This window comes from Macrobrachium rosenbergii, chromosome 50, assembly GCF_040412425.1.
Source record: "Macrobrachium rosenbergii isolate ZJJX-2024 chromosome 50, ASM4041242v1, whole genome shotgun sequence".
In the NCBI taxonomy this organism is placed as follows: Eukaryota; Metazoa; Arthropoda; class Malacostraca; order Decapoda; family Palaemonidae; genus Macrobrachium; species Macrobrachium rosenbergii.
In genome coordinates this window covers 26,656,830-26,684,153 of record NC_089790.1, presented here as the reverse complement: position 1 = coordinate 26,684,153, position 27,324 = coordinate 26,656,830, and the positions used below count along the sequence as shown (strand labels likewise).

General features: G+C 39.2%; 1 protein-coding gene across 11 annotated transcripts in view; it reads right to left on the bottom strand.

Annotated features, from left to right (window-relative positions):
* LOC136832781 (unconventional myosin-IXb-like) overlaps positions 1–27,324 on the bottom strand; it is a 210,523-nt gene that overhangs the window by 104,052 nt on the left and 79,147 nt on the right. For all 11 annotated transcript variants that reach the window (XR_010851314.1, XM_067094322.1, XM_067094328.1 and 8 more), the window contains exons 8-12: positions 22,271–22,446; positions 21,861–22,061; positions 10,953–11,088; positions 7,296–7,494; positions 3,231–3,312 (exon numbers count right to left, since the gene is read on the bottom strand). Coding sequence is in view for 10 of the 11 variants with exons in the window: in XM_067094322.1 (XP_066950423.1) it covers positions 3,231–3,312; positions 7,296–7,494; positions 10,953–11,088; positions 21,861–22,061; positions 22,271–22,446 (794 nt within the window). In the remaining variant the exon portion in view is untranslated. The remainder of the gene's footprint in view (positions 1–3,230; positions 3,313–7,295; positions 7,495–10,952; positions 11,089–21,860; positions 22,062–22,270; positions 22,447–27,324) is intronic.

The following is a 27,324-nucleotide window of genomic DNA, read 5'->3' as shown; positions in this document are numbered from 1 at the left end:
TATATATATATATATATATATATATATATATATATATATATATATATTATATCCAAGTAGGGTGAGTCTCGACTCAGGATACAATCTCAAAGACGAAGGGAAAGGGCATCATTGTTACAATTTGTTTATTATGCCGACGTTTCATGACAATTACTATAGTCGCATTTTCAAGGCTGCAATGATTAAAAAACTTTTTAAAAAAGTCACATTAAAACATTGATATATACATATAAATTATAAGGCAAATAAAAACGGGGGGAATAGGCACAGGACATACCTAAACCCTAGTAGTAACACGACTATAACAAAAGTTTTCTCAAGAACACAGGAAGAGCAAGAAAGTATGAGAGAAGAAAAACATAAACAAAAGGTTAAGCAATGAACAACTGTACAGAGGTTGTCTGAGTATTTAGTGTTGGGACCAACTTCTTTATGATAATAGATTCTATAGCAACTGTCGTGAAACATCGGCATAATAAATGAAGGAGATGTAGTATTAACAATACTGATTAACTCTATTGGATATATAGACGACACCTTCATTGTCATCAACGATCTCTCTATCTCATATAGTATTTTCTGACTTTTGGTTAAAGTAGTAGTTATGTATTTAGTACAATAATATACTATTACCCAAACATATGTTTCAGTCTCTATGTGTGTATTTTTATGTAAAGAATTTGGTTTTATGTTAAAAAATATTGCATGAGTTTTGTAGGCAGAATTACTGCAATTGGCTAGTTTTGCTAGGCTGTGTAGCATATGGTTTTAGAAGCAATTTTTTCTGATATATCTCATTTAAACTGGAAGGGGCATATGCCATGCCAGAGATTCACCTGGAATAAAAAAGAACTGCTGGAGTAGAAATTTGTATTGCAAAATTTGAGACATTAGGCCTCCTCATCAGTGCTGTAAATCAATAATAAACAGTGAAATCACCATGCGACTCACCATATTACAGTACTTCTTCAGCCTGCCATGCACTCCATGTGATTTCCCAGCTAACATTTTTTGCATATGATTTTATCAAAATATAACAACAGAGGACCTATTAAAACCACATTTTTCACTGGATTCTGGTCATCAGTAAAATGCCTGTATATGATTAAACATACACTAGGTGATGTGCTTACCCATGAACGTACAATACAGTAATTAAACATTCTACATATGTAATATACGTAAGATGAGGTGATACATTTCTGTCATCATGGCCCCAGGGGAGTTACCGCTTACAGTATCCTTGCATAGCAAATGGTACTAAATGTTCCTTATAATGTCCTTTTACCCCCAAAGCACTGCTCTTTGTTTTTTACTTTTCATCTATTCACACTTAGGTCTTCCACTTAGTTCACATCTTACTTAGAATAAACCCTCCAAGCAGAACTATACTGCATAACTGTTTGCTAATAATTTTTTTTTTTTTATGTTACTTGCTTTCTTTCCTATATAGTAGTGAATCTTAGAAACCAGATTACTGGAAAATAGTATGGGAAAGTACAAAGACTTCAGGACACACAGTCTCTTAGCATAACTGAGCTACAGCCATACCTCAGTTAATGGACACCTCACTTAACAGATAATTTGGACTGGACATTCTGTCCATGGAAAAAATCTGCTCTACTAATGGATGTCTGCTAGTTTAAAGATGGACAACGATGACTAGTTAGAATGTGCGTGGGATTAACGTGTCACGTGCATGCAATTTCCCGGCTGAACTGGGTTGAGTCAACATGTGGGTTTTGCCCAGTGCACATTTCCAATACACTACGTGTGTATGTTATTTCATTTTTGAGTACTAAGTATAGTAAATGTACTATACATTTGTCACCATGGTTCCTAGGAACACTCAATATGCCAGCAAGGCTGAGCCTGTTGTAGAGGATAGTGTGTCTCATGGCAAGCTCAGGGCAAAGTCCATCAGCTTAGAGGTTAGTGATGGTGATGTGGAGTTGGTGAAGGAGTACAAAGCAAAGCTCACAACATATGAACTGTAGAACCTTCAGAGGGAGCAGCAAAATACAGCAGCTAAAGAAATGTCATAAGAAGAGAGGGGAAAGGAGGATGTCCCTAGTTCATTAATAAAAGAAAAATGCAGAAAAATTGAGGGAATTGCAAACTTTCCTTAAAACTACCACCCTGAAACAGCTGTAACAAACTGTGTTATACACCTGCTGAGGAATATTTTACAATGCAGGCAAAAACAATCATAGGTTATGTTTTTAGCAAGAAAAAAAAAAAAAACCAAGTCTCAAGAAGAAAGGATTAAATGGATAGAAAGAAAAATATCCCCAAAACAGTTTTGCCGGCTGGTTTATGGAAGGGGATTCCCCTTCCAAACAATAACATCTCTCCTCTTCCTCACCACCTTCCACGGCGTCAATGACCATAGAAGTCACGATGCCTGATAACTTCAAACTATTCATTCATTCCCTCATTCACCACCTTCCAATTAGGCCATCAGCTCGACCAATAACAGTCAGAGTGAGAACAAACTTGCATTTATTCCTCTATTTACTTCATGTTTTTTATAACTTCAAGTTAAGCTTATTATATTCAAGTTAAAAATGCTTTTATGTCTCATTTTTGGAGGTATAGAACAGTTTAATCCTATTCACATTATTTATTGAGAAAAATTTGTTTGGTTTAAGGACATTTCAGATGGAGGACTAGCTTTTGGGACAGATTAAGTCCATTAACCAAGGTATGACTGCATGAAGTTATCAACATTTAATGTACCAATGACTCAATAGCTTCACCTTTTCCTCTATGCAAATTTTAGGATCACTGATTATTTGGGGTTCTGATAATGATTTTAACTGTACATTCACAAAAGTATAGCAAAAGCATTTTTCTCATATCAGTAGGTTGGAAAGTTAGAACCACATCCCTCAGCCAACTATGCAATAAAACTCATCTTGATATGCTATGGTGATGCCTAATTCTAATGGCAACAATTGTTTCAGAAACTCTGATTAAGTATTAAATTGAAATAATTTAAAACACTAATAATTGACTAACATTCACAGAAGATAAATATATTAACAACTAAATCGGAGAGTAACATTATAAAAAAATAGAAAACAGAAATCAAAGAGAATGAACATCCAACTACAGTGCTCAATATCAAATACTTGACTTCTAGTACTTTCAGCAAAGACACAAACATAACAAAAGTAGTGTTGAAATAAATTTTGACATTCAACAATTCCATAATGATCTTTACTTACTTCTGCGTATTTTCAATAGCAGCAAGAATTCTTGAGTTATCGATGTTAATTTTCTGTTTTGTCTTTCTATGGTCATCAAGCCCTAGAAATGAAAGAATCAAGTAAAGGAATGTTAGTAATACTAGCAAAAAATATTGCCCAACGATGCTTCCTGCAAAACCTGTAAAAATAATATTCACAGGTGTACAAAAAGATGAATTACAAGTAATGCAAATATCTGCACATCAACACCAAATGAATGCAAAATCACATTAACAAAATAGCTTAGGGAATAAAATGACAGCAATTTTCAACCACATAAAAACAAACTTTGCCCATATACTTAATTACAAGGGAAAAGCTACTAAAAACAATTGTGGTTACATGGTAGGAGTTAAAAGGTGGCAAAAATCAATCAACATATACATATCACCATTAGCAATGCTTTTGTCAGATTTTCCTCTTTTATGGTCTCACATGCAATAAGTTCTCTAAGCCTTGTCTTGTTCCCTTTCTGCCTGACCAATCAACTTTTTCCAAGATTTCTCAAGCCTATCTATGCCTCTGTGTCACTTCTAAATTTACTGCTCTCTGACTAGTTGTTTTTCATCCCTTCATCTATTTTCCACTCATTGGACACCAAATCTCTGAGAAATTTATTCATTCAGAATAAGATCTTCCAAATGAACTTGAGCCATGAATCTTAGCCTTCTAAAGTCACACATTTTGAAAGTCTCCATTTGCTTTGTCAGTGGCCAAGTCCCTGCTACATTTAGTAAAAGCCTTATGCATGCATCACAAGTTTTTGCCTTGTTTAACAGTTATATTTTTATTAGCCAATACCACGTCAATTTCTTCCAACTTCCAGCAGGCTACTGCCACTCCTTTTCACTAGTGGCCTCCTTATAATGTGGTCCATCTTTCTCTTGCACAATTGTTATTCTTAAAACATAAATGTTCTCTTCCCCAAAGTACATTTTGAAATCTGGATAATTTTTTTGCAACACCATCAGTTACATATGGTACGGAGTTCACATACCACACTTCACCAACAGCATCTACATGGCCACTTTCCTGACTTTACTTTTTCCTTTGCTCTCTTCCTGCAACCATAAGGTTTATTTTGCTTAAATTTTTATCAATCTTCTCTCCTTTCTGCTATTCCATTTTTTAGATATTTCTGTAACATATTCCCCTGATTTTGGAATTAACACTAGGCCATCTGCATACAGCAACTATCAGGAGCATCCATTTTTACACTCCTTTGTAGATCCCTCAATACCACAATAAACAGCAAAGGGTTCATGTTGACCCTTGAAAGACAGTAACCCTCTCTAAAATGACAGTCTTCACTCAAGATTTTGTGTTATGGTATATGGTACCGTATGTGGCACAATGAGTCATTCAGGTACCTTTTGCCTTCATAAAGCTCATCTAACATCTTCTCAAGCTCTACAAATGTCATAATCTCCCTTGATTTGCATAGAACTCTTTTTGTACTTGCTCATTATAAAAACAGCCTCTACTGTTGGAAAGAAGCCTTACTGACAATTATAGAATGTCACCATTTTTCTCACCCTTTATTCCAACATAAATCAACATTGGAGATGATGCTGAATTAAAGTCATAAAAGTCTGAAAAAAGGCTAAAAACTGTCAACTACCACTGTGGTTTCACAACAGAAAAACCAAAACATGCTGTTATGATAATGATGCAATTACAGAGAACATATCTGTTGAAAAAATTGTTTACAGTATATTTTTAAATATTGGGAAGGTATATGACCAAGTACTATTGAATGAAGATCATGTAAAGACTATTTCCAATACAATAATCTATTTAGGGTCATGCTGGCTTTATGGGACCATTGGCAAATAGCACTCAATAGGTTGGCAAGCTCAAACCTCACTCATGGTGTAACAGATTTCATTTTAAACACATTCTTACTATCTCTGAGCTACAGATGGGAAGTTTTTGGAGCTTGGCAACAGATCTACCTTCTGAGTCTTCAGTCACCACTGTTTGGTCCCCCTTCCACCCCAGGTACTAGCTTGCGTGGCAGGGGCTTGGATGTTTATCATATGTGTTTATGCGTGGCGGGGGCTTGGATGTTTATCATATATGTTACTGTATAGTCTATTAATACACTGAGCATTAGTCCAGTAACCTGTCACTTGTTTCTGCAGCTCATGAGCAACCTCTAAACCTTCAAACAAAAGGGCTAAACTATAATTACAATATTTTGCAAGGTACGACCCAAGAGCCCTCCCATTTAAAAAATTTTCCTTTCAACTGACCAAAATAGCTTCTACCCTTAAAATCTTTAACCTTCTCCAGTCCATTATACAAATATGGCCTTCTAAAGTCTATTAACCCTTAAACGCCTACTGGACGTACCATACGTCGACTAAAATTATCTGTTGGGTGTCAAGTGGACGTACCATACGTCGACTAAAAATGCTTTTTTTAAATATTCGCGGAAAAATAATTATAGGCCTAGTTTGCGAAAGGTTTTAAATCACGCGCCTTGAGGGATGCTGGGAGTTCATGGATCAAAATGTGCGCAATTTCATGTAGAATACAACAAAAAATAAATCATTCTTTTATCTTTTAACAGTTTTGAAATATTTTCATTTAAATCACGATAACTGACAAAATTTTAACATTCGGTTAATTTTGACTCGACCGAAATGCTCGAAAAACGAAATCGTAAGCCAAAATTCTTACATTCTAGTAACAATCAATCATTTACCTTTATTCTGCAACAAACGGAAAGTCTCCAGCACAATATTCCGATTTATGGTGAATTTTTGAAAAAAACTTTTTCCTTCGCTCCGCAAAAAATCCTAGCATTTCTTGAGTCACATTGTCGTAATTTTTTCGCCGTTTTATATTATTCGTTACATAAAGTGTTATACATCAAAATGTGCGCAATTTCATGTAGAATAAAACAAAAAATAAATCATGCTTTTAGTTTTTACCATTTTTGAAATATTTTCATATAAATAACGATAAATAGAAAAAAATCAACCTTCGGTCAACTTTAACTCGATCGAAATGCTCGAAAAACGCAATCGTAAGCCAAAATTCTTACATTCTAGTAACAATCATTCATTTACCTTCATTTTGCAACAAACGGAAAGTCTCTGGCACAATATTTCGATTTATGGTGAATTTTTGAAAAACTTTTTCCTTCCATCCAACGCGCGAACTCCGCTAAAAATCCTAGCATTTCTTGAGTCACATTGTCGTAATTTTTTCGCCATTTTATATTATTCGTTACATAAAGTGTTATACATCAAAATGTGCGCAATGTCATGTAGAATACAACAAAAAATAAATCATGCTTTTAGCTTTTACCATTTTTGAAATATTTTCATATAAATAACAATAAATAGAAAAAATCAACCTTCGGTCAACTTTAACTCGATCAAAATGGTAAAATAATGCAATTGTAAGCTAAAAAACTTAAAGTCTAGTAATATTCAATCAATTTCCTTCATTTTGAAACAATTGGAAAGTCTCTAGCACAATATTTCGATTTATGGTGAATTTTTGAAAAAACTTATTTTTACGTCAGCGTGTTACGAATTCATGCATCATTTTGTGATAATATTTTCTCTGTGTTGCTTTAATCGTTTTACAATCTGTTATATACCAAAATCATCGCAATTTAGTGTACAATACAACTAAAAAAAATGAACTCATTAGCTTTAACCGTTTTGCTTGCAGCGCGATTTGTATACAATTTTTTTTTTAGCTGTCATATATTCCAATATTTATATATGATAATGATATTTTTTTTCATTTCTGATGGTTGCATACTAAACTTCAGGCAATGAGAAAAAAAGGAGCCAAAAATGAATTCTTAATCTTAAAAACTAAGCGTGCTGTGATTTTTTGAAAAAAACTTTTTTTCCGCTTCGGCACTAGCTCCCGAACGCCGCCGGCATACGGGAGACGTTTTTGTAAATAGGGCTTCGGCGTTTAAGGGTTAAACAAAGATACTTATATAGCCTTGATTCCTGGGTTCCCCTAAGTACAAATAATGGCATAAAAGTAAATATACACGAGCAAACATCTCACCTTTTCTTTTGGCATACTTCAGTGCTGCACCATGGAAAGCGCTAACAGCACGGAAAAATGCCCTTAATATAGACCATCTAAAAACAGCTACAGGATCAGCCCCAGCTACCTCACGAACAGTGCTGTACCTACTATTCTTGAGCACACATATAAGTTCGGGGCGCATAAGATCCAGGTTCTTTTCCTTGAAATCACTTATCTGAAATGAAGTTTTTAAATAATATACAAGCCATGAAGGGAAAAAACATGATACTGTTTCATATGCATAAAGCAGAATGTGCATCTTTTCATAACATGTTATCACTAGTAATAAATAAACAAGTTTTAATACAGAACCTCAATAATATTTTACCTTGGTAATCAATATTATATATATTTTTTAATATATACCATGCTTCTTATACAAAAATACAAAATCCTTTGTTAAATAATAAAGGAAATAAATACATCTGACACATAGTTTACCTAACAGAATACATGAGAGAGAGAGAGAGAGAGAGAGAGAGAGAGAGAGAGAGAGAGAGAGAGAGAGAGAGAGAGAGAGAGAGAGAGAGAGAGAGAGAGAGAGAATAATTTGTTGTGTTAAAACATACATGTTTTTACATTAGATATTACTGAAAATTTCTATAATGACATTACTGAGGCCCCAAGTATGTTAATGTAAAACATTGGAAGCTTGCTACATAACAAATCTTAACTGCAGGTAACTGGTTTTTGTTTAATCTCTGCTCACACTCAAACCTACTCTAATAAAATTCAAATTTATTTGTTACAAGTGTCTCTTGTAGAATATCTTTCCAGTAAATATACAAGGCTATACTAAATAACAACACAAAATTCTTCCACTCAATGCCTCCTATTATGGTTGCTCTAAATACTTTTCCCACATAGATACCACTGCCTTTATATCAGACATGAAGTTTTGTGAACATGTTTGTCAACACTGATAAACATGCAATAGACAGGTGTTGTAAAAACAATATTCAAGTAGGAAACAGGAATGATATGAATAAAAACTGAGGTAGGAATATACAAAATGCAAAACTAGGATGGAGCAAGGTTAAGGTATATCTGATTCAACTTTTACTTTGTACATCCTAACCCAATAAAGTTATTAGTAGTTTCAGGAGGCTGAATCAAATTAAGCAATGGCTGACAACAGAACTTCACCTATTTTTCTATTATTCTTTTTACTTTCACTACTTTTTGATCTTTCAGATTCAGTTTTTCTTCTGAGAATATTAATATTTCCTTGGGAAGAAGTACCCTTCCAGTATGTCTGAAGCGTAAGTGGAGTGAGCACTTTTGTCTTGAAATTCAGTCTATTATGTTAGTTTTGCACTTTCTCGTGGGGCTTTTGCCTGTACTAGGTTTCTCTTATCTAATCAAGGTATTTTTTACTCACTATTTATTGTCTTATTATTGTGCAATATACTTCAGTATCTCCAACACGGCAATACACATCAGTGTCTTCAGTGTTGCTCTTTTCTAATGTACAAAATTTACTGAACAGCAGTGGATCACAGTTTTCCTCATACTGCATATCCAGAACCTGACAAAATTAGATCACGAGGAGGATATAGGCCTATTGTTGCAACACCAAGCCCTTGATTCATCTCGTGCCTGTGGTCTTCAACTGTGTTAAAGTTATGTCATGGGGCCCTGGGGTACAAGGGTAAGTGACTAAATGGTCCATGGAATATAAAATTCTTAACAAAACATTAGTCTTTCATACAGCTCATTCCTTCACCAAGGACACCATTGAAAGGTGACTCGCAAATGGCCATTTCATATCTTACCCAGAAGGGTTGGCACCATCATCAATAGGCCAAAGCAGATTAGTGGGACTGTGCATAAGAAGAATACAATCATCTCAATTATAGTCATCTTGGTGGTCAAGCTTGATAGACTGTCTGGAATACTATCCCCAGAGCCAGCACCCACTGGAATTAATGGGCTAGTTCCACCATCAAGATATCATAAAGTTTAACATAAAGATACCTTGAAGGCTTAAACATTACTGCAAGGTTGACAAGATTTCCAAAGAGCCTTCTGCTCCTAATATATAGCCTGCAAACTGGGAAGGACCCTCTCCTGAAGAGGAGGAGAGAGATGCATAAGTAGCCAAGACATGATGCCTACTTTCTAATTTACACTTTATCCTGCCTTAATTAAGAGGAATGTTGCATGTGTATATTGCAAACAGGATTGAGTGCCAGACAGTATAGAGGTCATTTAGGACAGAAAGTGAATACTGTAATTGAAAGTTTTCTAATTCAGCGCTGTCCGAAGCACACCTTAGCACTGCTGGTGAGAATTCAGCAGTGTCAATCTTTCTCAAGGTGCTTGGAAACAATGTCATGTGGGAATGGAAGTAGATTCAGCACAGAACATTCAAAGGGGAATATCCAGTTACAATCTGGTTTTCAAGGAGTGTCTGTGTTCTTTTGTCTTAATGGGAGTGGCCGATAAAGCCAAGATATGAACTTTTGTGAAAATATGAGGTACTGAGGCTGGAGTAGCCACCAGTGATAGATGCAGATAATCCAAGCTGATTTTTACCAGTTGGAAAGGTAAGCTGAGTGACAATCAATACCTTAACATATATTTTAATATTTTGTTTGTCTGTAGGTTTTCTTTATTACTGACACATTTTCTTTGGTGAATTATTTTTTTAACCTCTTCTTTACCGAGAATCTTAACAAAACGTAAACACTGCATTCGCTATTGAACCGAATTTCTCGGTAATGAAAAACATATCTGCAAGTCTTAAATAATGTTTGATATGAGTTGAGATATGTCTGTATGAATATATATTATATATATATATATATATATATATATATATATATATATATATATATATATGTGTGTGTGTGTGTGTGTGTGTCTGCACGCATGTATACTCTGTATATATGCATGTGATATACATAGTCTTTGTGTGTATGTGTTTTTTAATGTATAAAGACAAAATCTACGAAGGAAAGAGAAACAATGGAGTGCTGCAAGGCCTTTCGCCTTGTAGTCCTTTACTTAGCAGACTGAAGAAATATAAAAATAGTTTAAAAAGAAACGTCGTATAAATGACACATGGGAATTACAAAGGAATCTAATACAATTGAATAATTAGCAGACCTACCAAAACAGGGTTAATATTTAAGAGATTTTACAAAGGATTAGGCTCAATGGCTCAGAAGCAGGGGCAGGACAATTAAAAGATTATACAAGGAAGAGAGAGAGGTAGGTGAAAATAACATTAGGCCTTTGGGCTTTAACATATGTGCATGAGAGGAAGAAAGTCTGTAATTTTCATGAATACAATAAATTAATTCGACAGTTGTTTCCTGATGTCTAACCCCATGAAAAGAGGCTAGGATTTTAAGGAGCAACCAGAAAATTGAAAAAGTGGTGAAATTAAAGTCCGATATAAAAAGCTGAGTATGTAAATAGATGCTTTAACAAATTCAGTTTCAAGTCTCATAATGTGAATAAAAACTTCAGGCCCATCACCTCCTGCAAGTGATATATGCATGATATGCATTGCCTTTGTTTCTCTTCTCTTTAAATTCTAAATAATCAGACATTTTAAGGTTAATAATTGGGCCGCAACAGCACCCATTTTTCAAGCAATGTAATTTTTCTCAAAACTCCACTAACCTGATATTTGACTTTTCCTGCATAGTGTTTAATGATGAAAGCCTGCTCTCGTCTTTGAGGAATTTCATAATACTTGTTATCCTTATGTACAGTGTTGACCTTCTGAAGAAAGGAGTCTATAGTGGCACCAGGAAAACTGAAAAGAACATAACAATTTATCACAATTAACTATTGATCAGAGCATTAAATATTTAAGAATAAACCAGCCCTCATGATGCAGGACCTCCTGAAGAGAATCAACGTGATCTACCGTTATAAATGCCTTTTCCAAAGGTGCTTTGACGCCTACATATATTGGTATAACCACCATTTTGCCTCTACAAGAGGATCTCCTGCCATTCTTCTAGTACTGAAATCATTGACTATGCAACTAACAATCACCACTTACAATGCCTAGGAACCCTACATATCAGGAAGGAGAAGCCCTATCCTAATACTACACAACAAACTCTCTTCCTCTTGATGTCAGCACAGAGGGTACCACTCGCTAGCTTTCCCGTACAGCAAGAAGACTTCCCCTGGGCACACTAATCCCCTAGTGACCAAGGCAAAACCAGCGCAACTCATACCTATATATATACATATAATATATATATATATATATATATATATATATTTCTGAGTCCAGTCCCGTGTCAGCCGGTGAAATTCCATTACAGCACGAATTTCTAGGTATAACCTTGCTAGATATACCAGAGAAAAAGAGCTTTCAGGAAAGCTGGGGTTACTACCCCCAGTCGAGCGTCTTCTTGGAAGGCGTCGGTATAAGAAGGGGTGAGTGAATTACCACTACCACGGAAACCTACTCGAAAGATCGCTCCTTATCAAAATCCCCGGAACAGAGCGGCGAGCCGTTACAGCCCCCACACCAAACACCCGCCAGGACGGCGACACCAGCGCCACCTACCACATTCCATTTTCTAGCACGTGAATCTTCGGATTGTTTTGTGTGTGCTCTCCATTATTTGGATTTTCTACTGCTTCAACGATGGCATCGAGCAGCTTTACTATTTCCAAGTTAAGTACCATCTTCTTGTGGGGTTTTGTTCTATTTTTTGGCTGTTATAGTCTCGTATTTTCATAAATATCGAGATCTTATTATGTCGCCACGGCGTCCCCAGCCAGCCATGTCGACCGCGAGGCGTCTCCTTCTGTTATTTTCAGTTGGAGTCGTCTCCTCGTCGTTATAGATTATTTCCCCCTTTGGTTCCCTTCCTGGTGGTTCCTTGCGGTGGCTCCCCCCCCCGCGTATGAATTACGATCATTGGCCTACTGGCCTTGGTGGGAGTGATGCCCCGTCTAGGTACCCCACCCCAGGCTGGGTTCCTTTTGTTTTGGTCTTACTAGGCTAATTAATTTTATTGAAGATGGTGCTCTCTTGTAGTTTTATTTTTATTTTTATTTTTAGTTTTGTTCAGTGGTTTACCTCGGGTGTTGGCGGCAGCCTCAGATCTAACCGCTTCCCCGTGGTAGGCTACGCTCTCTGTTGAGCACATTTTAGTTTTTATGAGTGTTGGTTATGTTTTGGAGTAGGCTTGTTAGCTTCCTTCCCTTGGCCCTGGGTGAGGAGTTCAGGTTGAGGGAGTTTTGTTGCTGTTTTCCTCCGGGATCGTTTTTCGGTGGGCAGAGTGAGCCCCTTGGTTCTCTTCCTCCAATTGGGGGGAATCGAGCTCCTTGGATGTGTTTCCTCTAGGCTAGTCGCCCCCTTGCCTGCCATTTTCGATCCCGGCTGGTTCTCGGCTCAAAATTTCTCTCCCAGTTTCTTCCTCGGTCCCTTTTACTCTTCTCGTCCTAGCCTATACTTAGGTTAGGTCCATATTAGGCTTCGCCTAACTAGGAGTCGGGCTTCGGGTTGGTTGCTTCCAGTCATTTCGCCCCTCTAAGATTCATGGTCTGGGAGGTACGATGCAGTTGAGCGGGTGAGCTTCTCCCCGTCTCCTGTTCCCTTCTGGTGGCCTACTCCTTACCTCCCCCCCCCACTCCTCCTTTCCAGCCTTGCTTTGCTCGTGCGGGTGACGCTAGATGGCGTTTTCTCCGAGTTCCGGGACTTCTTTTGTTGGTTGAGGGATTCGCTCCCTCCCATATTGTCCCTAGCATCGCTGTATTGGAGTTGGTGGTTTGTTTACTCGAATGCGTTTGAGTCACTGTTCACTCTCCGTCGGTTTTACGTTGATACGGTATATATTAATTGCTTCACCCTATGTTATGAACATATGAGCAGTTACCCATCTCGTTCTCCGGGGAAGTAAGGGTGGAAGGTTTTTTCATTATAGGGAACGGATCCTCCGTCCTCTGGTGTTCTTACCATCACTTATTACTGTTTTTATTTATAATTTTTAGATAAGTCAGTTATCTACAGGAGTACTCTCCTTTATTCATTATATATATATAATAGTGAGTCCGGCCTATACCAGGGGTCTCCATGTTATTTTACTGGCAACCCTTATGGTTAGTTCCTGGTCTCTCTCCCATTCATTCCCGGAGTACTCCGGGTCTGAAATCCTACCTTCCTCTCTGAGTGATTTAGAGCTTATTGGCACAGTTTATGTTAGGGAGTTCTTCTCCGCCGGAGTATTCGGTTGCAGTTGAATTTCCCGGCCTTGCCAGCTTTATTTTGCTTAGGTGGGAGGTTCATGTACTTTTCTTCTTACAGACTGTTCCAGTGAGGAGCCGGGGTGCACCGCCTCTCTCCAACAACCCTACGGTCACGTAGTTTGTCGGACCCACGCTGGTTGTGCGGTCCGCCTTGATGACCTGATCGTTTGGCACCCTGATGGTTGTGAGGTTTGCTTTGCTCTCTGCACAACTGTCCAGGACGAGTTGGTAAGTGACAGTCTCTACATCATTCTCATATTGTATATTATACATTGCTATGAGGCCCCCGGAATGGTTTTCGTCCTTAGCTAATTGTTGGTTTTTTACAGGCGGACGAAAATTCCAAGAAGTCTGCCTTGGAATCCCTCCGGGCCTGGGTGGCTGGGTTTGGAAGAAACGTTCCGTCGGGGAAGCCCTACGTCCTCGACGCTAGGTTGAGGGACTTACTCTACCCCGGCGCACGGGTGGCGGCCGCAGTGCCTGAAGATCTGGCCACCCCCATCATCCAGCAGATCCGGGATGAGACCCAGCCACCCCAAGCGGATGTACTCTACGCGGAGGTTTCGGAGGACGTCGCCGCTATTAATCTCGACCTGGAACCGATGAATGTAGAGCAGGACCAGGTGGTAAGTGGTGAGGTAGGTGAGGTTGTTGGGGCGGGCCCCCCATTATTTGACTCCCCTGCTTCATCTGTTTCTTCATTTTCAGGTTTTGTGAAGTCTTCCTCCTTGGGTGATAGAGCTCCATCTGCTATCCCCAAGTTGAAGTTGAAGACTTCATGGAAGGCGAAGGGCTTCAAGTCCTCGTCTTCCAAGAAGGCACTGCCCTTCCCCGTCGAAGGCTAAGGTCTCAGGACCTGTAGCCTCCGGGAGCAAGTCTGGTTCCTCCAGCAAAGGCGCGAGTAAGAGGGCTGCAAACCTAGCCCTCCTCGCCAACCTGCTTCGATGCAGAGGCCTTTGCTAACCAACTGTATAAGCGTTTTACGGAGGACCTGGACTCGAGATTTAGCAAAATCTCAGAGAAGCTTGCCAGTCATGATAATATACTGGCGGGAATGGCTCATCCACCCCCAGCCGAACCACAGTATGTTATCCCGACACTGCGGACCTCCCGCCGTTTGATGTCGGTAACCCTTGGCGGTTCGCTCTCCGGGCCATCCAACATGATGGCAAGCTAACTCTTGATGGTCTTGGCACGAGACGGTTGGAGGAACTGGAGTTCTTCCCCGATCTCCTGCCCCCTTATCCAGGCTTCGTGAGGCTCACGGAGGAAGCCTGGATTCGGGTCGGACAAGGTTCCTAGGGAGACTGTCATCGTCCCTAGGGACCAAGCTCAGTCGGCTCTCCTGCGTACTCTGACGGAGTGGCAGGCAGATAACACGGTTGACTCCTTTCAAGGGGAACTTCACCATGTTAGCCCTGGGAGACAACCTTCCCACCCCTTGCTTGACAAAGTCGCTCTGGCTACGGCCCGAGCGTGCTTTGAGGGTATTCCGGTACCTCAGCTGAGGGAGACAGACCCTACTTCCTGGTATTCCCAGGAAGTAATGAGTTCTGGACAGACGCCCGTCCACTTTCACGGTCGGGAAGCTGGACCCTTTCTGCGCCTCCACGCAATTTAGCGAGCAGCTCCCAAGCTGCCGGAAACTCTTTTGAAAGCGGAGTTTGATGCTCGGGTTAAGTTAGCCCGGTCGTTGAACTCCGTATGCCTCACTGAAGCCACGGCCGTCTCCTGCTCGGACGAGCCCTTCTTTCAGGTCTTGGCTAAGTCCTTGCTGGCAGGCTTCCAGTCTGACTTATCTGAGTTTATTTTGGCCAGACTGGAATGTAGGAAGTTCATCTTCGCCGATGCAACTATCCGTCCACGAGCCTAACAAGCTCGTGAAAAGCTCGATTTGGGGACCTAACCTCTTCCCTGAAGAGGAGGTCACAAGTGTTATGGCTGAGGCTACACGGGCCAACCAAAGTCTTCGTTCTCGCTGGGGTATTTCAGCCTACAAACGTAAGACCCCAGAATCGGCCGGCCCCAATCGAGAGGAGGTAAGCGTTTCAGGAGGCATAAGAGGACTCACCACCAGGCGGTAGTCCAAGCCGTCCCGGTCTCGGCAGTGGCACAGCCTTCCACTTCTAAGGCCCACCCACAACAGTACGTGCTGGTCCAACCAGCTGCACCCTCATATGTGGCCTCACCGGCATATAACCCCACATATGAAGGCCGTGGTTATTTTCACGGCCTTAATAGGGTTGCAAGGGGAGGAAGAGGTAAACCCCTCATAGAGGAAAGCCCAATACCACCCCAAGAGGAAGACCTGGGCGTGGTAGGGGGAATAAACCCGCCCCCTCCCACTGAGAGAACACAGGTAGGCGGTCGCCTGTTTTGGTTCAGGGACCAATGGACCTTCAGCCCTTGGGCACACAGCATTGTGTCCAAAGGCCTAGGATGGAGCTGGATCAAAACCCTCCTCCTCTAACCAGGTTTTACCAGCCACCCACAGCAGTCCTAAAGGATTATGTGACAGAATTGCTCAACAAACGAGCAATAAAGAAAGTAAGGCACCTAAAGTTTCAAGGCAGGTTATTCACTGTTCCCAAAAAGACTCCGATCAACAAAGAGTGATCCTGGATCTATCGCGTCTAAATCGCTACATAAAATGCGACAAATTTCGCATGCTTACGGTAGCTCAGGTACGGACTCTACTTCGCGTGGAGCCGTCACCACCTCTATCGATCTTTCAGACGCTTACTATCACGTCCCGGTTGCGCTGAACTTCTCAGTTCCTCGGTTTCAGACTCGAATCAGGCCTACTCCTTCAGGGTCATGCCCTTCGGTCTGAACATCGCGCCCAGGATATTCACAAAGCTGGCGGACACGGTAGTACAGCAACTCCGGTCTCAAGGGATATCCCTAGCAGCATATTTGGACGACTGGATTATTTGGGCACCAACAGTTCCGGAGTGTCAAAAAGCCACGTCCATAGTCATCAGTTTCCTGGAGTCGCTAGGTTTCCAACTGAACAGAGAAAAGTCCCGCCTGACTCCGGACTTCCGGTTTCAGTGGTTGGGTCTCAACTGGGATCTGTCATCTCACACGCTGTCCCTTCCGCCTCCCAAGAGGAAAGAGATAGCATCTCTCACCAGGAGATTTCTCAAAAATCCATCAGCATCCCGCCGGTCCCAAGAAAGGGTCCTTGGGTCTCTTCAGTTTGCCTCAGTGACAAACCTGCTGTTAAAAGCGAAGTTAAAAGACATAAACAGAGTGTGGCGGAGTCGAGCCAATGTCAAGCTCAGAGACAAGGTCTCCTCTATCCCTCAAATCTTAAAGACAAGATTGCGGCCGTGGGCCTCGGTCAAAGGCTTGTCCAATACAGTTCCGCTTCAATTTCCCCCTCCGGCACTAGTAGTTCACACAGACGCTTCCTTAAGCGGCTGGGGGGGATATTCTCCAAAACAAAAAGTACAAGGAACGTGGTCCACAATGTTTCAGCAGTTCCATATAAACACCCTGGAAGCTATGGCGGTATTTCTAACTCTGAAGAAAATCCGCCCCCCCAACCGGATTCATATCAGGTTGGTATTGGACAGCGCAGTGGTAGTTCATTGCATCAACAGGGGCGGCTCCAAATCAGGCCGAGTAAACCAAGTAATGGTTGCTATCTTCTCCCTAGCGAACAAGCACGGCTGGCACCTGTCAGCCACCCACCTAGCGGGGGTACGGAACGTGGTGGCGGATTCCCTGTCCAGGAATGCTCCGTTGGAGACGGAGTGGTCTCTGGACATGGAATCTTTCAAGTGGATTTGCCGCCGGGTTCCGGGCCTCCAAGTGGATCTGTTCGCAACGGAGAGCAACTTCAAGCTCCCCTGTTATGTGGCCCCCAACCTGGACCCTCAGGCGTTCGCCATAGACGCAATGACAGTAGATTGGAACAGTTGGGAGAAGATTTATCTTTTCCCCCCAATAAACTTACTGCTGAAAGTTTTACACAAACTCAGGACATTCAAAGGTCAATTAGCCCTAGTAGCTCCCTATTGGCCAAGAGCAATTGGTTCCCTCTTCTTCAGGAACTGGGACTACGGAGTCTTGGATCCCCAAGCCCATTCTGACTCAAACAGTACAAACCAAGACTGTGTCAGCTTCCTCAAGAATTCAGAATGCCCTAGTTTTATGGACTTTGTAAAGTTCGCAGCTCAAAAGGAGCGAACATTGACCCGTCAACACTCTGTTTTTAGAATCAGATAAAAGAGATTCTACTATTAGACAGTATGACTCAGCAGTCAAAAAATTAGCCTCCTTTCTAAAAGCATCTGAAGCCAAAATCATGACAGCTAATTTAGGAGTTTCCTTCTTTAGATCATTGTTTGAGAAAGGCCTAGATCCGAGATTTTTAGCTAAGAACGAAGACCCACAGGACAGGTGGTCCCCTTGGAAGGTGGTGCCCCTTCCTCAAGACCAGTCTTTATGTCCAGTTTATACACTTAAATCTTACCTTTCAAGAACTCCACAGAGTAAGTCGGGTCCTCTTTTTTATCAGGGAGAAAGGTGGTACTCTTTCACTAAATGCTATAAGACAACAAATTTTATATTTTATTAAACAGGCCAACCCAGATTCAGTCCCTAAGGTTCATGATATTCGAGCAGTTGCTACTTCCATTAATTACTTTCATAATATGGACTTTTCGGAGTTATCTAAATTTACGGGTTGGAAATCACCTCTAGTGTTTAAACGCCACTATTTAAAAAAACGCCAAGCCCTGAAATTTTCTACAATAGCTGTGGGAAGTGTCATCTCCCACCTTAATTAATCATATCCTTGTCCTTTCCTTTCCCCCGCCCGCCTGCCTCATTTACTTTTCTGCTTATTCTCCTGGTTGATTATACCTCACTGCCTGGCTCCTCATATAGTTGTTTCTTGTACCTGTTAATGGAAAAAGCGTAATCTGATATGCCATTATTGCTCCTTTGTGGGGTACTGGACAGTTTTTATTTGGCTCCATGTACCCCAGATGGATGTATATATTAATGTTAATTGATTTTGTCTCTTACGTGTTTAGCCTAAGTTTACGTGTATAGTATTAAGGTTATATTTAGAGTTATTTTGTACACATTTCATGTTTCACCTTGCTTTAAGTAATTTTAAGGTTTTTTGGGGCTTTTTTCTCCGTCGTGCCGGAATCGCCCTTGTTTCATAGTATTAAGTTTTCAATGTGCCTTAGATTTAATATAACTTAGTTTTAGAGTTCTTGCTACACGAAAGAGATTGCTTAATTAAAATTATTTTGGTAAAACTTTTGCCTTTTCTTCAGATTACCCTTTATTTCTTTTTCCTGGTTGTTGCAGCCTTGGCATGATTCTCTATCACGATTTCACCGGCTGACACGGGACTGGACTCAGAAAAGGGATTTTGACAGAGGAAAAATCTATTTCTGAGGAAGGTCCCGTGTCACCCGGTGACCCTCCCTGTATCACCTAGTACTCTCCCCCTCCCTCTTGCACATGCCAAGTCTGGGGTTAGTGCTAGCATGGAATGAGGTAGGTGGCGCTGGTGTCGCCGTCCTGGCGGGTGTTTGGTGTGGGGGCTGTAACGGCTCACCGCTCTGTTCCGGGGATTTTGATAAGGAGCGATCTTTCGAGTAGGTTTCCGTGGTAGTGGTAATTCACTCACCCCTTCTTATACCGACGCCTTCCAAGAAGACGCTCGACTGGGGGTAGTAACCCCAGCTTTCCTGAAAGCTCTTTTTCTCTGGTATATCTAGCAAGGTTATACCTAGAAATTCGTGCTGTAATGGAATTTCACCGGGTGACACGGGACCTTCCTCAGAAATAGATTTTTCCTCTGTCAAAATCCCTATATATATATATATATATATATATATATATATATATATATATATATATATATATATATATATATATATATATATATATACAGGTTGATCATCACTAATCCGGCATCGTTGGGACCTAGAGGTGCGGATTAGCCATTTATTAGGCTAGAATACACAAAACACAGTAGCTAAGCACCTCATCCTAGAATTAAAATATCCCATAAATCAGTACAAGTTGGTTAATAAAGAAAAGACAATTATCAAATACAGGTAGTGCTCGAGTTACAATAATTCGACTTACGATATTTCAAGTTTATGATGGGGTTAGCAATTAATACCGATACAAAAATATTTAGGAAATATTTTTAGATTTCGCGCAGGCGCAGGCAGCGAGAGAGACCAACTTACAATAGACCAACTTCTTTTCCTCCATCTCTTTATTCCATCTGCTAGTTAAAAAAGTAAAAGAGAATGATAAAAGTATTGTTAGTAACGTTATACTCTTGCGTAAATGTGTACAGCCATAAACAACTGAACGGGAAACTGTTGTTTTGCTAATAATCGTATCGGATAACAACTGTTGTGCTTGTATTTCAACCATCGTACGGTAATACACAATTACTGTAGTTATGTTACAAATGACGTTAAGGACTGAAATATTTTTTACACTATACCCTTGTTTGCTTTGGAGAAAAGATCGGCAGGGAAATATACTGATAGACTAACTTTAAGCTGCAAGTTGTAGCTGAAGCTGAGAAAACAATATTCAAGCTACTAATGACTATAAATCATCGTGCATCGGCAACATGGATGAAACTCGACCGTAAATAAAACTGGAGAGAATGTATTTTAATCAAAACTACTGGGCATGAAAGAATACAAATTAATATTGTTTTCACGCCAATAAAAGATAAATACGTAAAGCTCGTATTATGATGAAATCAAGAGAAAATAGCAAACAGAATCTTGATTTTTTTTTACTAGGAAAAAAAAAAAAAAAAAAAAAAAAAACATACCCCCAAAAGCGGTCAGCCGCGATTCCCGCAAACATCATATATTAACGAAAAAATAGCTAAATTAATTTCACAACGAGACCTATTTAAGTTATATTTCGACTTAAAAACACTTCGTATAACGAAAAATATCCTTGTCCCAAATAAATAAACTATCCATATTCATTTACGCTAACTACAAGCAAGAAAAGCGCTTTGAACTTGGTTAAATGCGGCGATATCGATTCCCAAAACAAAACATTGATTGCAATTTATAATACAAAAGCAATATGAGAATATACGCAATTGGAAACAATGTAGTAAAGCATAACTTTTTAAAAGATCCATGAAAAAGATGCACATTCGTTATGTTGATGTTTGTATAATACTGTTAATATGTGAATAGAGTTCAGTATAATGTAGGCTAGGCTACCAGTTTGTTGATACAGCACACTGCGCCACCAAATCAAAGCGGCCGGCGAGCAAGTTAGCGCAGCGACCCGGGAAATTTGAAAACTAGTGCGGAAACATTAGAAATTACTCTAGCCGAAATTTGTGCCAGATTACTGATTGTTCCGGACTACTGATTGCCGGATTAGTGATGGTCAACCTGTATAATAATATATATATATATATATATATATATATATATATATATATATATATATATATATATATATATATATATATATATATATATATATAAATATATAATATATATATATATATATATATATATATATATATATATATATATATATATATATATATATATATAATAACCACTGAGATGGATGAATTGTAATGTGGTTCGGATTCCACAATAAGCTGTAGGTCCCATTGCTAGGTAACCAATTAGTTTTAGCCACGTAAAAATAAATCTAATCCTTCGGGTCAGCCCTAGGAGAGCTGTTAATCAGCTCAGTGGTCTGGTTAAACTAAGATATACTTAACAGGAAAACAAGAAGGAATTAGACTACCTGAACTATTACCCCATAACACACATGCCAGAAACCACTTGCTGGTGGATTCTACAGGATTATCCCTTGCATTTCACTTCTTTTTCTGATAATGCCAAACTAAGATTCCTGTACATCTGCTGCTATTGTACTTCTCTTTAGTGGAGGACGAACATTGGTCATTTACTGTCCAACATTAATAGAGGAGAAAAGGGTTATACATAACACTGAATTATACGTAACATTGAGAAGACAATATAAAATTATTAACAATAATAATAACAAGGAGTAAATAAGATTATGGAGTTGGGCTGGCGGGAAGTATCAATAGGCTATGGTAGTTAGCAACTGGGTAAAAACAAGTAAAAAACCTTCCATGTGAAATTCAGCCACATCTACAATATGGAAAATCAAATTAAGTAATATGAATGACATTCTGCACCAACACTAGAATTTCCAAGATCACAACCAACCAATCCCTTATCCATACCCTCCCAAACTTTAGTTTCTAATGATTTCAAAATACACAGAGAAACCAACCTGCACTGGTCATCTAGAACACAAAGAAGACCATTTGGCTTTCCTTCAATTAGTGCCAAACAATCAATATTATCTTCAAAGTCAATGTTTTTCCAGGTGATACCTTCTCTCCTATACTCTTCTTGTTCATATTCAAACACATGAAGGTTGAAGTAGTGCTGCAGATGCTCATTTGCAAAATTAATGCAAAACTGCTCAAATCTGGAAGGAGAAACATTAATATAATTTACATATATATTTCACATCATTTTGCCAAAAGCAACCCTCAACTACAAAATATTCCAAAACTAAAATTCATATAATCTGTGGCTTGATTTCTCAAATATGAAATATTTCCAGGATAATTTTTTTTTATTCATATACATCCATAATACACAAATACTGTAACTACAATGACTACAAAGACTCACCTGTTACTATGCCCAAAATCTTCAAAACCAAAAATATCTAGGACTCCTATTGAATTTCCACTATATTCATTAGCAGACTCTTTCAAGGTAATAAGCGAGTAATTGACCTGTAGTACAATCCAGTCAAACAATGCCCCATACAAACACTTTGCTAAAGCATCCCGTGCTGCAATGGCCTAAAACAAAAGTGTTATGATTATTTTAACCTGGTTCATAAAATTATAGTGGGTGTTATAAAAGCAAGGGAACTAGCTACAATGTGTGACAGTGATTATTCAATACTATTACTGTCATATACCCGAGTCTTAAATTTTCTAATGAATTTCCTTCCTGCCAGCAGAATTTAAGTACATCTGATGAATACCTTTCCTGCCAGCAGAATTTAACTACATCTGATGAATACCTTTCCTGCCAGCAGAATTTAACTACAGCTAAGAATGATTAAAAACAAACATTTTCCTCATACAGAGAAAACTGAGAAATTTCAATATTAAATTCATCAGTGAAATTCTTTTAGCCAAATGACTGTCTTCATAATCATTTTATATGTTGAGCAATTCTCCTGTTATTCACTTTTGTATTACACTCCCTATGCACATACCATACTCTCACATTTTCAGTCAACATCTTCTGTGTACAATGTCCTTAGTTTTAAACAGCTATTCAACATTACTACACGAATCACTGGCATTATACCCTCTTTCCTACATACAACATATGCAACTTAAGAAAATCTGTGATGAAAATTACATATAAAACATTAGTTGAGAATAAATACGAGCTGCAGGAGAGTACAGCATCTAAGATTCCAACACAGATCATTCTTTTACTCAGTCTCATCTTCACAACCACCAGGAAGTGACACAGAACTCAACTTGTTTCAACGATCACCATTAGAGTGATGATGTTTTATTATATTAAGAGATTTTACACAACCCTTACCAAAACACTAGCAAGACTGCAAGGAAAACTCAAGATTCAAAATTGAAGATGAAAATTTTCATTCAATATGAAGGTAAAAAAAAAAAAAAGTGTAATAGTATGGAAGGTATAACTCTTTCATTCCAGTTCATCTACAGTGCTAAAGGATAAGATTTGGTACAGGAAGCTGTGATAGGTTCAGCCTCTTTAAAACCAACAATCAGAAAAAGAAATAAAAAAAATTGTACCCCTTTTAGACAATCAACTGTGTAAACAATGGTTCAGCTGAGCTTGAGACAATACGACCACACACGAAAAATATCTACTAAAACAACTTCTATGTCAACAAAAAAGAAATGTACTAAAAAGAAAGCCACAAAAAAATTAAAACTGCACCTGGATAGCTGGCAATGCTACACCAGGCAAAAAAGAAGCTATGGTAATGGTGCTTACAGTCATAAGCACTTTGTTTTTTGCACAATGTTTTTTGCCTTTGAATGGCTACTAGATATGAATCACGATAACACCATAAGAGTTTTCTTCTCTCATTGGTTGCATTCAAAGGGTAGAAATGCACTGTAGCAAAGCATGCCTAGCTCCTTAGTTCAGTTGCATGTCATTTCTTAGTATTTGTATATAAGACATTTTGTGTGATCAAGCTTTGCAATACTTTCCACTGTTCACTGGCTTTTGCTGTAGGTTCTGTTACTGCTGTGTGTACTGTGTACAGCCCAATCACCTCCTAAAAAGGCCAGAAAGGGGCAGTCCTTTATATATATATATATAAATAAAAAAATATATATATAATATATATATATATATATATATATATATATATATATATATATATATATATATATATATATATCACTCAAGAGAATAGAAGCCAGCTGGTCTATGACACATATTATCGATGCGTAATTGAGAAAATAGAAGCCAGCTGGTCTATGGCACGTATTATTGATGCGTAATCTAACCCACCATCAACCCACCAGGACATCAAGGCTGCCAAGGACAAGCTAAAGAAGTACGGAGTGGAGTTTGAGAGGAAGACATCCAGGAGTGAGGCCCACAAAGTTATGGCCAAGCCCCAACAATGGGGAATTGAACATTTGACCTTGATTTGGTTTCATTAGCAGAGGAAAGCTAGAGTGCACCAATGCAGTTCTGAACTGAAGGCTGTGGGTACGGAGTTTGCATGTCTGCATATGGCTGCAGACTTCAAGGCATGCTAGGTTTGGTAATTTCAGTTCAAAATTCAACATAGGCTTTCTAACAAGAAGACTCCTCATAAAGCTTTGGATGCTTCTGCGAAGGGAGTAGAGGAATTCTGGCAAACACTGAAAGACTTTATGAAAAAGGGAGGGCTTGTTTTAAGTCAAATCTACAGTGTTGATATAATTGGTCTATTACTCCTTGCCCACTAACACCTTGGCTAATAAGGAGGAAAAGAACTTACCTGGTTAAAAACTTCCAAAGCAATACGTTTCCTTTGTTATATGCAAATGCTGCAAACCAGTTGTAGTTGGACATGTGAACAACATCGTGCTTTGGGTGAACTAATGGACAGTCTCCCAGTAATTTGGTATAATTTGATGAAGGCTTAGTTCACTTCCAAGATCATTTCTGATCAGTTTCATACCTCCTTTTGTAAGGAGGTTACTCGTCATCAGACACAGGACCTTGGAATTGCTTGACGTCACCTGAAGGCTTTGCTTCTCATCAACAAAGTGCCTGAGCATCCTACTCAACCCAGTTGGTTGATGACAGAGGTTGTACTATATTATGGTCATATTTTACCTCCTAATACTATCATTGTTGCAGCAAATTAATATATCAGAGGAAACTACTGGAAAAGATGATGTTGGTGTTTAAGGATGGGCAAAATTCCTGATTAAGAAATCTTTCACTGAAGTGTGCCATCTACAATTTTGCAGATGCTTGGAGGGAAATACCATGCACACCTTGGAGCACACTTGGACCTATATCCTTTAGGGGGACGGGGCAAAAATCAACTTCCAAAGCTTCGATGTCAATGAATTTCGTGCCAAACTTGCAAAGGGAGGTAACAACGTTACTGAGGTTGACATACGAGAATGGCAGGATGAATATAGTGGCCATTCTGACTTTCACCTGTTGTCTGACAGTGAGATAGCTACTGCAACTGCTAAATGGAGGAGGAAACCCCTGAAGATGACAATGATAAGTCTGCATCACAAACAGTCCTTACACACAATCATATGCGGATGGTCTTTGATTTATTAATCTAGCTCATGGAGAATATCAACACTGATCACACAACACACTCCCATGGCCTTGAAGTCTTCTGAAAGCATTAGAGAAATGCAGCAGATGGTAACTGAAAAGCAGAATTGTTCTCATGGTCTGGGTACCCTTGACAGCTTCTTCACACCCCTAACCCTTTCATTCAAGTCTACTGCCATTCATTTCTTTGGTAACTCGGTCATTCAGCTCAGAAATGCAGGCAAACACAACAGCCCTCTTTGTTGATGTGTCAGGTTCTTCCAGCCAGGATTCTGATGTGTCTCTGTTACCTCCTGAAGACCAGGACTCTCTAAGCACCTAATGCTTCTTCCACCAGTTTGCCACTTAAGATTTTGATAAGGTACAAGGCCTTGATGAACAGTGGTGTTGGAAGAGGGGGGCAAAGGAGGAAGACTGTTTTTAAGCAGCTGCCATGTCTGCATAACAATCATCTGTGTCTTCTACTACTGGTGAGAAAAATAGCAAGACAATTCCTCTTGATGAAAAACTCATGATAATTGCCAAGCATGAAGGAAGCATGCCCATAATGCATCTCACAAGGTAACTGATAGTTTCACATTAAACATTCTCAACTATTTTAAAGGATAGGAAGCACATTAGTGATGTCAGGCATTGGTAAAATCCACTGTTATCATGAAGACAACAAATTGGCCAATCAATGAGATGGAGAAATTACTTACATGGATGGAAGACCAGATACAGAAGAGTATACCTACTGACAATACAGGATATGTTAATGTTGGGTACCCATGCAAGGACTGCATGATCAAATGAATTACATAAATCATTACATATAAAACAGGCTTTGTGTTAATGATTTTGCCAAACTGTAAGATATTCTAAGTGCTCCAGTATATTTAAGCTAAGTTGAAACTGCATTTTCAACTTACAATAGGTTTATCAGAGCTTAACCTATGTGCCTGTATCATGAACAAAAGACTTCCAAGCATTACTCGGTTTACTTTATAGGCCACAGATCAGAAAAGAAGGGAGGGGGAGCTGAAAGGATGACGAGAAGCAAGGGAAATTATGACCTTGTTTACATTTTCCCATGCTGTATCCCTTGTCCCTCCCACCGCCCCAGAACTGTTCAGCAGTAATGGAGGGGTACAATGCAAAATACAGGATCACAGAAATATGAGGAACAGGAGGAGAAAACTTTGTGGCCCTTGCAGAAAGACCCTTAGAAAAAAAAAGAGAACTTTGAGGTACCTGAGGGTGACAAAAGGATCTCTAGCAAACTTCTTAGAACTCAAGAGGATCTTCAGAACTCATAAATCCTACATTACCTATCCTGGCCATAGATAGAAAGCATAGTGACAGTCTATGCCATTTGTCAAAACTCCAACAAACTGTGGAGAGTACTCTTTGTACAGGTACAAAGAGTGCTTTCCACATAGGAAGCCAAGATTCCCCTAGCAGCAATGGTAAAAGAGGAAAGGGGGGGAGGCACTCTGACAACAACAATGGGAAGATATCCTTTAGTGTCCTGCTTCAGAAATTACTAAAACACTTTCATAAAAAAAAAGACAAAAGTGAACATTGTTCACATGCATTAGCAAACAACAAATACACCCAAAACCTATACTGTTGTTCTTGTATCTCTAACTTATAGAACAATAAAGTATATAAAAAAACAAGATATAATTATAACCCTTAAATCTAAAGTCTAGATTCTAGACAAAATGAACAGAAACAGAGATGTCTTGAATACTGGTAGCCAAAATAAAAACAGTTCAAATATGTGAGTAGCTGCAGCTTCCCCTATTCACAACTTTACCTTGTTAACAACCAACTGTTATTGAAGGATACTCCCAAATTAATACTTCAGGTTTGTATTCTCAAGG